Consider the following 13,046-nt stretch of genomic DNA (forward strand, 5'->3'; position numbering starts at 1 on the left):
CTGTCATGGGCAGGGGAAAAAAGGAGACATATGTAATACTCTTTGTAATACTTTAAGCAATAAAACAATAAAAATTAAAAAAAGAATGATGTCAAAGATGTATATATGGGAATTTTATTCCCATTACATATTTATTCTTACAGCTGTCTGGAGTAGAGGAACATTAAAGGAAATCAGGGATACTACAATGCTAAGTGTAGGAACTACACAATATATAGAACTTTAACACAAAGCTATTTTTAGAAATCATCTATTAACAACCATTTCTAAAGTCAAGTCTAACAAAGCCATCTAAATGAGGACTATCTGACAAAAGAGAATACAGTTAAGTATATATTTTAATACTAATCTAAATAAAATCATAAATGGTAAAAAGAAATAAGTAAAATGAAGAACATTACTGAGACTTTGGTAAACAGCTGAAAAACTGGGAAAGAATCCTAGTGAACAATATTTACATTAAAAAATATTCTTTTGAGGAGTTACACTAATTTTTAACTTGACACAACAACAGAGAATATACACAATAGAGAAATGGAGCTATTAATCAACCGTGTGTATCTGCTTCCAAAGCTCTCACAGATTTATTTCAAGTTTTCACAAATTCTAAGAGTCTTTTATTTCAGTCACTGAGTATGATGGACTAAAGAATCAAATGCTTCAGAAAGTGGTCACACTTAGATTTCCTAGAATTAAACATTACATTTTATTTTTAATGTTAAATGTCCTATTAAAAATGAAAATAAAATGCCTGGGGAAGAATGAGATTTTGCTTTGTATTTGGATTAGAACTTGACAGTGTTTTACTCTTACAATCAAGCCTATAAGAGCAAAGACCAGTCTTGATACTTTCTAACCAGCAAGAGAAACAAACCATATTGCTTCAAAGGAAGCAATAATAAATATCAATACTCACAATCAAAGATATCTCCAGCTCTTTGCAGACACTTGACTCAGCCTTCTCTAGGATTTCATCAATATTATCAATTGTGTCTTCAGAAGTCAGTGATTCTTCCACCGATAGATCAAAAGCCTCATTTATAAAAAATAAAAGCATGAAATATCTCATTTAATTATTTCAGTAAGTATTGTATCCTTTTAACTGGAGCAGAGCATTAGACTAGTCCAGTGGTTCTCAACCTTCTGGCCCTTTAAATACAGTTCCTCATGTTGTGACCCAACCATAAAATTATTTTCATTGCTACTTCATAACTGTAATGTTGCTACTATTATGAATCGTAATGTAAGTATCTGATATGCAGGATGGTCTTAGGCAACCCCTGTGAAAGGGTCGTTAGACCGCCAAAGGGGTCACGACCCACAGGTTGAGAACCGCTGGCCTAGTCACTGAGCAATGTGGGAGAAATAAGGATACACAGAAAGAAAGTACTACCCTCATATAACTTATGCATGGGGGCGTTCAGATGCATCACACACCTAAAAAAACAACAACAGATTTTTTATAGTTAGTGGTTAACAGAGGTAAGAGAATACAGAGGAAAAGTATAAAGGGGGGGGGGGGGGACAGACAAGACCGAGATGTTTGGGGAATAGTGAGAGTTAGTCTTACTAAAACTGGTTAAAAAAACCTTGAATGTACAGGTGGCAACATTAAATCTGAAAGTATTAGGCAGGCAATGTTAGGTCTTGAACAAGTAAGGAATATGATTATAACTGGTATTTAGGAATCTGGAAACTAAAAGTTATAGACTAAACTCAAATGGTCCCATTCATTAGAAAAACAAAGGTATTTTCTATCAGGAAATAAACTGAATAGTAAAATATTAAATAGAATAAAATCAGAGGCCTAAATTATAATATAGAACTAAAGATCACAAATGGTGACTTTGGTTTCAAATAATCAGACTATGGAAATGAAAGAAAAAGATAACGAATAATAAACCTAAACAGAAAGATAATTGTGATCAATAACAAAAGAGAATAAAGCAATAATTTACTTAAATTAATTATCCATAAGAAAATACCAAAAAGGAAACATCCTAAGTGCCCACCAGCAGATGAATAGATTAAAAACCTGTGGTACATCTACATAATGGAATACTATGCTGCTGTAAAAAAGAAGGAACTCTTATCATTTGCAACAGCATGGATGGACCTGGAGAGCATTATGCTAAGTGAAATAAGCCAGTTGGAGAAAGATTAAATATCACATGATCTCATTTGTGGACTATTATGAACATAAACTGATGAACAAAAATAGATTCAGGGGCATAGAAACATCGAACAGACCGTCAAACCTCAGAGAGAAGAGGTGAGGGGTGGGGGGGGGGGGTAAGAGATCAGCCAAAGCACTTTTATGCATGCACATAGACAGTAGGGGGTGAGGGCATGTGCTGGGCAGTGAGGTGTTGTGGCTGCATTTGTTTCTCAACAATCACTCGTGGATTTTCTGAACCCCAAAATGCGACAATTTTGTCGATTAACCAAGCCATCCACAACGTGTCACTCTTTGGTGCGGATTTTGGGCTGGAGGCATCATAGGACCATTCTTCGAAAATGAGGCTGCTCAGGCGATAACAATTAATGGTGCTCGCTATTGCGACATGATAATCCATTAACCCGATGTGCTATTCCATACATAACCCTATACTGTATACTTTATGAATCAATAAAAAATTTACAATTTTTAATTATAAACCTGTGTTTTCTATCAAAATTATTTCTTGCGTTAATTTTGGGACACCCTTTATCAACTAAGACTAAGAGTCTCTATTTAATTTAGTGATCTTAAAGATATCTAAAACTCAAAAGATTTAAACAACATGAATTAGCATATTATTTTAAGCATCACCGGTTAACCAACTAATGTTAAAATTCATCTTGCTAAAAAAAGAAAAGCTGTACTATCCTCTAAATCACATGTATTTTTACATACCCTTATCTCCACACTATAGCTGCAAAATACACACTACTTGTAATAAACAGTAATATTATCTTACACCTATAGCTTGAAGTTGTTTTTATATAGGTCCTAAACAGACTACAAATATTGTACATTCCTCACTCCTCCATCCCAGCACACACATTCTCATTCATATTCATTCTCATCCTGTCCGCACCCCTCATTCTCAGAAAAGAGGTAAATTACATTTGGAAATTTTTCTTTTAAATTCCCTCGTTTGTGCCACTGGGCAGGAGCTCTTATTACCTTTAAGGTGCTCTGGAACCACGCTACAAGACATTGTAGAGAAACTTCTGTTTCACTCCTAACACTGGTGAGCTCCTCCCTTTTATCACACTTCCAGTCATAAAATTTCTTAAGTATTTCTTCAGAGTTTGTTCCTTCGTTGGCCTGTCCATATACTGCTTCTAAAGAGGTTGACAAATCCTGCAGAGATATATTTCTGTTTATTAACTTCCTACTAGGATTAAAGCACTGTATTAGAACCTGAAAGACAGAAATGTAGTATGTGGACTCTCTACCCTTGAGAATTTTATAAATAGAACAAAACAATTAGACAGACATGAAAGCACACAACTACTAAGAAGCTGACTTGTTTGGACTCTAACAGTGAAAGTTTACTAAGTGAATTACGGTTACATATAGAAAGCTTTATAATCTTAGGCTTGCTATTAAGAAGAAAGCCCCCACTTTTCTCTGGCTTTAAATTAGAATCACTACTGTTTTATCCTAACACAGAAGTTTTCAAGACCTACTACCTAATAAAAATAAACTACACATCAAAATATACAAATAATTCCAATTAAGGAAAGACACCAAACATGTATGTGTACTTAAAGCATTTTTAAAAGGACTGGAAGAAACAAGAGAGCCTGCTGGCTCTCTCGAGGAATCAAACTCTAGAAATGTCACAGAGTCATGAAAAAACTTAATAGAGCCTGAAATTTCCATCGTCAAACTCTGAGAAAGCCTTGGGAAGACAGAGAATAGCACTAAGTGAATACAATCTGTGCAAGTGGGAGAGGACTGTACCACCTGTGAGAAAAGAGAACTTTCTTCACATGCAGAACAGATACACATATATACATAAACATATTAAATACATTCATACGAAATTTTTTTAATGTTTTTATTGATTTTCAAGAGGAAGGGAGAGGGAGATAGAGAAATATCGGTGATGAGAGAGAACCACTGATTGGCTGTCTCCTGCACACCCCCTACTGAGGATCAAGCCTACAACCCCGGCATGCGTCCTTGACCAGAATCAAACCTGGGACCCTTCAGTCTGCAGACCGACGCTCTATCCACTGAGCCAAACCGGTTAGGGCCATTCATATGTAATTGTAATTCCATTAAGAAGAAAATAGAATCAAAGAAGAGAAGAAAAACTTTTGCAACCCTTAGTACTATCTGAAGTCTCCAGGTAAATGCCAATTTCATATCTCAAATGATAAATGTGTATTTAATGCTATGTATCTTTTTAAATTCCAACCTGCAATGTTTTCAAACGTTTAGTAAGAGGTAACTCATCTACTTCCAAAATAAAAACTTCTACTGCCGTGCACAGTTTCTGTTGCACTTCATTTCTTCTGGCAATCAAAATATCCCCTTCATTCTGAAGGAAGAGAAAAAAGAATAACCATCATTAATAAATACATCCAGTGTTTTTTTATACATTGACTTATATTAAAATATTGATCTTTAGCCCAGCTGGTGTGGCTCCAGTGGTTGTGGGCAGGGCACATGGCTGGGTTGCAAGATTGACCCCCAGAAGGGGGCAGCTGATCAATGATTCCCTCTCATCACTGATGTTTCTATCTCTCCCCCCCTTTCCCTTCCTCTCTCTGAAATCAAATGAAAAAAATTTTTTTGATTGATCTCTTCAAAACAGTAAAATTTAAATTACATTCTCCAAACACAGTAGCAAATAAGACAAACACCTCTCCTTAGATCAGGGATGGAACCTTTTTTCTACCAAGAGCCATTTTGATATTTATAAATCAAATAGCCATAAAAAATCGTCAACTTAAAAATTAGCCTACTATATTTGGTCAAACATTTTATTAAAATGCTTCATTTTATTAAAATGCTTCACCCCTAATGCTTCATATGGCCCTTGGGCAGGACGTTCCCACCCCTGCCCTAGATCAACAAACTGACAAGGAGCTTTCTTTCTCTTAATTAAAAATAAGACATTTAAATTCAACAATCCTGCTCTGCTAATCTTTATTTTTTTCCCATTATTTCTGCAACAATGCAATTTTTGTTTCCTTAGGAAAAATATTCAAGTTCCTATTATTAATTACACACTTTCTCCCCCTATTCCCATCCTACCCTCAATGGACGCAGACTTGACTTGGGGTGGTGAACATACAACATACAGATGATGGACTGTATTATACAACTGTACACCTGAAAGCTATATGATTTTATTAACTAATGTCACCCCAGTAAATTTAATAAAAAAGAGGAAAAAATTTAGTGTAAGGAAAAGTTTATAAAGTACCTATAGCATTGCCAGTGCTTCACTGAAATTCAAAAATTATTACTTCTGTCACTTTCTTCCTTCCATAATCAGAAGTGACCAGTTAGGGTCTAATATGTAAAATAACCCAAATCTAACCTTTCTCTGACATTTCCAGAGGCCTAGTTATCCTGTTCACTCTGCTCATTCAGAGTCAGTTGCCAACTGACCAACCTAAGTATGAATAGGGAATAAGACTTTCAGAGAATATTCCTCAGAGGCAGAAACCACCAACACTTAAAAGTGGACAGTTCCAAACACAAGCGTAGAACTCCTAAGTACTAAGGCAAACAATGACTGTTGTGCCAAATATCTTTATATAAAAAAAAAAACAAGTTCTGCCCAGCAGCTCAATATAATAAAGAAAATTGGAAGAGGAAATAAATATACTTGTACCTATACTAATAAAGAATTCATGTGAAATATTACATTCTTCATATATCTCTCCTCTCACCACAAATAACCACCTCTCTTGGGGTGGTTTAAATAGCATTTAATAGTAAGGCAGAGCCGAAACCGGTTTGGCTCAGTGGAAAGAGCATCGACCTGCGGACTGAAAGGTCCCAGGTTCGATTCCGGTCAAGGGCATGTACCTCGGTTGCGGGCATACCTGGGTTGCGGGCACATCCCCAGTAGGAGATGTGCAGGAGGCAGCTGATCGATGTCTCTCTCTCATCGATGTTTCTACCTCTCTATCTCTCTCCCTTCTTCTCTGTAAAAAATCAATAAAATATATTTAAAAAATAAAAATAAAAAAAAATAGTAAGGCAGAGTCCAAAGCTGAAGCATAAAACACACCCCAGACCAAAAGACAAGATCCTTGGTAGCAGGTGTGGTAGCCACACTGACTTAGTCTCCTGCCCCTCAACAACTACTATCTCTTACAGGCATAGCGTCCAGGGTCCCTCAGGTAGGTATGCTCAGTTGCAAGAGTTCCACCAGTACTTGTAGTCTATAGCTCCTCCCTGTCCAGATACAATTTACCAATCAGGGGTTTTATTTTCCTAAACAATGTTGCCTAGTAACATGACAAAAATATGTTATCACATTACCAAGGGAACTAACCAAAGATCAAATTCTCATGCAAAAGTGGAAAAGATTTTGTTAACCCTTTATCTACAACCACTATTCCCTACCTTTCTTATAAGCAATAAAAGGAATCAAATAATGATAAAGACACTGTAAAAACTAAAATTTCATGCAAAGTATCATTACAGTATCTGCAGTCCTGTTTTCTCAAAAGGTATCTCCTTATATTAAACACACAAAAAAATCATAATAGAAATTCTTCACCCACCACATTTTGACAAGTTTTAATCTTCTCCTGAGCGAGATTGTATTCTGCCCAAATTATCTCTAATTCATTCAAAGAAACTGGGGTAGTAAAGCACTCTTCATCCAACATTTGTATAGCATCTGAAAGGTCATTTCCCAAACGAACATTGATATTAACACGTCTATATGTTTAAAAAAAAAAAAGAAAAAGGAAAAGATAGTAAAAATTTTTAAGTTGGTATGAGAAAAAGTTGGGCTTAAATACTATGGTCTAAAGTTACCATTTATAAAATTGGCTATAAAGAGGTACTTTTTTAAACTTTCTATAAAACCATAAATAACTTTGGTAGAAACTTTTAATTAAAAAATATATATGACTAAAAAAAATTAAGTATCTTTTTAAAACTTTATATAAAAGGACAACTTCAAGTCTGCAGAATTTAAATTATATCAAATGGACCTTCAATTCTTGTCAACAATTAGATTTGTAAATATATTCTTACAAATTTTAGACTTAAATTACCAAGACTACAAGCACACTGCTCTTATACCCTAAATAAGCAGACCAACATTTGTAGACTTTTAAAAAGAAATGTAAAAAGGAAAGGCAATCAGAAAGGGAAGTCAACTATCAAAACTAACAAGGTCCATTCATATTCTTTTTTCTAGCTTCCAGCTAGACTGCCACCATTCAAGTAGCACATTATGTCTTCAAATATAGAAATATATTGGATTGTTTTGGTCTGAAGTCTGTTTCACATCTTTGCAATGTAGCCACTTAATTTTTCAAGGTATGTCAAAGGTTGATTAGCCACAGGGACCAAAATACTCAAACTATAAACTAGACTAGAGGCCCGGTGCACAAAATTCATGCACTCAGGGGGTGGGTCCCTCCGCCTGGATTGTGAGAGGGTGCAGGTCAGGCCAAGGGACCCCACTGATGCACGATCGGGGCCGGGGAGGGACGCGAGAGGTTGGCCAGCCAGGGAAGGACCATGGGAGGACTCCAGGGTGTGTCCAGCCCGTCTCACTCAGTCCTGATTGGCCAGATCCCAGCAGCAAACTAACCTACCAGTTGGAGCATCTGCTCCCTGGTGGTCAGTATATGTCATAGCAACTGGTCGACTGGTTGACTGTCTGCCCCTGGTGGTCAGTGAATGTCATAGCGAGCAGTTGAGTGGCCTTAGCATATCATTAGCATATTACACTTTGGTTGAACAGATGACCAGACAACTGGACATGTAACATATTAGGCTTTTATTATATAGGATGCCAATTTATGGATTTATAATGGAGAATGTTTTCACTGGACATACAACCAACATGCAGCATTCATTCAGGGCAACTTCTTAGTGTTTCAAAGTACATGAGAAAATGAATTACTGGTTTAAGTTCGATGTGTACCATAGCATGAAAGGGAAGTAGGTTATTTTGAGAACTATTTTTTCCACATTCCAGAAAAGTGTAACAAATTATTCCTAACCAGAAATAAAGCAATCCTCTATTAGATAAAATACCTACACAATTCACAAAGTCTGAGAAATGCTAAATAAACTCTGTACGAGACTTGCTAATCCATTTCTTTTCTTTTGACTCCATGATGACCACTTTTTTCTTTCCTTAGAGTATAATCCTATATAATAAAGAGGTAATATGCAAAATAACCCTCACATCCTCACAAGATGGCTGCCTACCACCAAGCCGGCAGGGGGGTTTGTGAGGGACAACCAAACAACTGAACAAGCAGGCTACATGGGGCAACCAGGCAGGCAGGGAGGTTAGTGAGGGACGACCAAACAACTGAACAAGCAGGCTGCGTGGGGTGACCAGGCAGTGGGGAGGGGGAGGCAGTTAGGGGCAACCAGGCAGGCTGGCAGGCAAGCGGTCCAGGATTGTGAGGATCGGGCCTAAACCAGCAGTCAGACATCCCCCAAGGGATCCCAGATTGGAGAGGGTACAGGCTGGGCTGAGGGTACCCCTGCCCTTGTGCACAAATTTCGTGCACCAGGCCTCTAGTTAATTTAGATTACTGAAATCTTTAGCTTCAGTATAGGCCTGAAAGTAACATCAAGCAAAAAAACTGGAGGTAGTAGTTCTCCATGTGTTAAACTTTTAATTTCACTCTCACAGATGACTAGGACAATATAACTCCTTCTATTAACAATGTAACACTACAAAATTTGTTTAATCAGGAGTAACTATTTTTAGTTTCTCTCTTTAAAGTTATAAAAATACAAAGTTAAATTTCAAAGCAAAAATGGTGGGCATACAGAGCACCAACTAATTAACAATTATTTTAAATTATCCTTCTCAAAAATATGCTCTTACCTACCTAATTTCTTTCAATCTTTCAACCTTAGCTGCTAGATTTTTCATTCTGGAACCTACATGAGTCTTCAGAGTGCTTTTTAAATGTTTAGTTAAATCCATGATGGTTGTTTTCTCTTGCTGAAACAAAGAACAAGCATATCCTATTGAGATCAAAATAGGAAACTATTTTTACTGTTATTTAAATGATTTTTAGAAATAATTAAAATTTTAAAGGTTAAGAAACGTTAGGCCACAGGGTAATAAACAATGAGTTTTTTACTAGTTGGGATCTGAAAAATATAATCTATTCCAGTCTTCTGCCTTCATATAGACTAGACTCATACAGTGGAACTTCGGTTCTCAAACTTAATTCTTTCTGGAAGGCTGTTCAAGAAGTGATTTGTTCCAAAACCGAATCAATTTTTCCCATTAGAAATAATATAAATTAATCCATTCCAGACCCATAAATGATTCCGTTTTAATCTTACATGTCTAATAAACACTTCTTTTCTTAAATTTAGTGGACCACCCCCTATCAGCTTTAAATGAATCACTTTCAGCACTTGTTCCAGGGGTATCTTTTAGGAGGTGAGTATACAGAATCTTCACTTTTTCACATATCATTGCCTCTGAAATGCTATCACTGGCCAACTGCTTTGCATTTATCCAAATCAACAACAATGTTTCTATCTCTTCAATTGCCTGTGATTGTTGCTTTGTGAACACTCCTACCCTTAGCAAAATTAGCACTTTTGATGGCCTCTTTATGTTTTAAAATTGTGCTAATCATTTATTTCACAAGCAACAAAATTCTCTCCTTTGTGGTCTGAGAGATGCTTTTTGTCATGCTGAGGAACCAGCAAGAAAAGGTTGTGGCTCGAAAACTAAAGTTGTGTTTGAAAACCAAGTCATTTTTTTCCATGAACAACTTGGTCGAGAACCAAATTGCTTGAGATAGAGACATTCTAGAACAGCCGTGGGCAAACTACGGCCCGCGGGCCGGATCCAGCCCATTTGAAATGAATAAAACTAAAAAAAAAAAAAAAAAAGACCGTACCCTTTTATGTAATGATGTTTACTTTGAATTTATATTAGTTCACACAAACACTCCATCCATGCTTTGGTTCCGGCCCTCTGGTCCAGTTTAAGAACCCATTGTGGCCCTCGAGTCAAAAAGTTTGCCCACCCCTGTTCTAGAACCAAGTTTTGACTGTATGTCAGAAGCCAAATAGAAACAAAATTTCACACACTATATGCCTTAATACTTACATTTTAAAAAGATAAATGAAAGATCATCCTAGAAACAAAATGATTATCAATGACAATTTCTTTTCTCAAAAGTCTTATGTCATTCTGCATTACTAAAAAACCAAAAATACCATTTCCCAGACCCAAGCTAGATTAAACTCCCTGATTCTAAGTGGTATCTCAAAGATATGTCTACCATGATTATCCATAATATATAGAGCTGTAATATGGATAAAGACCTGGTAATTTTATTCAAACACTAACACAAACTAAGTATTATATAAACATAGAACATCTATTCAATATTTAAACATGCTCTCCAGTCCTCACATTCTTTCAGTTAAATAAACACAGAGTGCCAGCCCTGGCCGATATGGCTCAGTTGGTTGGATATCATGCCATGCATCAAAAGGTTGCTGGTTCAATTCCAGTCAGGACACATGCCCAGATTTTGGGCTCAATCCCAAGTAGGAGGTGTGCAGGAGGCAGCTGATTGATGTTGCACTCTCACATTGATATTTTTCCCTCTCCCTTTCTCTCTAAAAATCAATTTAAAATATTTGTTTAAGAGAGAGAGAAAACAGTGATGTTAGTTCTTAACTCTGTTTCTATCCACTGTGATTGTTAGAATAATTAAATTACACAAATCTAAAAAGTGGGAGGGAGAAAATAAAAAGTTGTCAATCTTTGAAAATGTGTTTAATGCTTTCCAGAGACTCTATGAAAGCTTATAGTTAATGCAAACTGCTAATGAATTACATGTAGATAAGAACTAGTCCCACACCAGGCCCCCCAACCCAGGGTTTCTGTGCCAGGAAGAAAAGTCCCCATAACTTCTGACTGTAAAAAGCAGTGGAATTGAAGCTGAGGGAGACAGAGAGCTACTGGAGTCCTCTTAAAGGGCCCTCATATGGACTTACTGAGACTCACTCCCTCTGAGTTCCAGTGCTGGGGCAACTCAACTGAAACTGTCAAATTGTGTGTGGCGGGGGTGGGGGGGACTACTCTGATGTGAACAACTCTGGTGTGAACTACTCTGAGAATTAAATACTCCAGGGGGATTCACTCCTCAGGAAGCCTATTTTGATCAGTTTTACATCCTGAGTCTCTACCAAATTCTCACCATAAATAAGAGAGAAAAATCCCCTCAAGCTTCCAGCAAGGGGAGGAGAAAAGAAACCATTTTGAAATATGCTAGACCTTTCTGTAATTCTTAACAAGATCTGCCCTCAGGGAAAACTTATTTAAACAGGGCCTAACTAACCTGGGGAAAGGGAAATAACCAACTCCCACTTTAGCCATCTGTCCTACTTAAAAGGGTTTGGATGGGAATGAGAAGCATGTGTGAAGTTCGCAGTCCAGAGGCACAGGCTAATTAAAAGACTGAAATCTTCTCAGTCGTTTAGGACTATAAAACACTTCTCTTCCCTTCATACCGTATCACCACATTACTAAAAGCCTAGTTATAATGGTTCCTTTTACCTAGTACATCATGCCCAGCTATCAAGAAAAAATCACAAGACATTTAAAGACAAAAAACTCAGCTGGAAAAGACAAAGCAAACGTAAGAATCAGACCAGGAATTTAAAACATATGATAAACACGGTAAAGACTTAATGGGTAAGGCAGACAGCATGCCAGAACAGATAAGCAATGCAAGCAGAGAGAAGAAAATTCTAAGAAATGTCAGAGATCAAAAACACTATAGCAGAAATGAGCTAATATTTTAACAGGCTTACCAATAGACTGAGTATAGCTGAGGAAAAAATTTCTATAATCCAGGATATGTAAAATCATATGTCCACTGAAGGACTTGTACAAGAATATCCACTGTTTTATTCATAATGGCCAAAAAGTAGAAACTACCTAAATGCCAATCAACAAAAGAATGGGTAAACATACTGTGGTACACTTTCACAATGGAACACTACTCAGCAATAAAAATGAACTAACTTCTGATACATACAACGTAGATAAATCTCACAGACATTAAGTGAATGAAGCGAGACACAACAGTCATGTATCAGAGGATTCTCTTTATATTGAGTACAGGACCAGGAAAACTATACTACGATGATATAAATCACAACACTGGTTGCCCTGGGTAGAATGGAGGATAGGCTGGAAAGAGGCACCAAGGAACTTCCTGGGGTTGAAGGAAACGTTTCATATCTTTAGTACATAAAGCAGGTGACTTGTAATCTACTTATTCTCTTCATGGAAGGGGACAGAAGAACATCCCCAGAAAAAAGAATAAAGGCAGATGACTAGTTTAACCTCCTTGTCAACTAGACCTCTCAAGAAAACAATTTTCTAAAAAGAGACTGTATCTCTGAAATGTCCTTAGCAGGATGTCCCTAGCTAAAGAATTAGTTATAAGAGAGAAACCAAGATGGCGGCATAGGTAAACACCAGAGTTAGCTGCCTCGAACAATCACTTCAAAAATACAACTAAAAGACAGAATGGACATCGCCCAGAACCACAGGAAGACTGGCTGAGGGGAAATTCTTCAACTAGAAGGAAAGAGAACAGCATACGAGACTCAGAGGAGGCGCAGTGCAGAAAATACAAAGGTGTGGAGGCACGCAGGGAGCGGGCTGGAAGCTGCGGGCGCGGTTGTCGTTTTCAATCGAAAGGGAGTCTCAGATTCTGAGCTCCCGTTCTGGGCGAGTCTCTAGGGACCCAGACTCAAATGGGAGAAGCGGGACTGTCTGGCATCGGTCGGAACGCGAGGGCAGCTTTCTCTCCGAGGTTTGCAGTGGGTG

General features: G+C 37.2%; 1 protein-coding gene across 2 annotated transcripts in view; it reads right to left on the reverse strand.

The window, feature by feature from the left end:
- Positions 1 to 13,046, reverse strand: part of STK31 (serine/threonine kinase 31) — a 66,294-nt gene that overhangs the window by 34,307 nt on the left and 18,941 nt on the right. For both annotated transcript variants that reach the window (XM_006779012.2, XM_006779013.2), the window contains exons 9-13: positions 9,055 to 9,170; positions 6,745 to 6,904; positions 4,416 to 4,538; positions 3,170 to 3,349; positions 917 to 1,033 (exon numbers count right to left, since the gene is read on the reverse strand). In XM_006779012.2, coding sequence (XP_006779075.1) covers positions 917 to 1,033; positions 3,170 to 3,349; positions 4,416 to 4,538; positions 6,745 to 6,904; positions 9,055 to 9,170 — 696 coding nt within the window. The remainder of the gene's footprint in view (positions 1 to 916; positions 1,034 to 3,169; positions 3,350 to 4,415; positions 4,539 to 6,744; positions 6,905 to 9,054; positions 9,171 to 13,046) is intronic.

This window comes from Myotis davidii, unplaced genomic scaffold (genome assembly GCF_000327345.1).
Source record: "Myotis davidii unplaced genomic scaffold, ASM32734v1 scaffold168, whole genome shotgun sequence".
NCBI lineage: Eukaryota > Metazoa > Chordata > Mammalia > Chiroptera > Vespertilionidae > Myotis > Myotis davidii.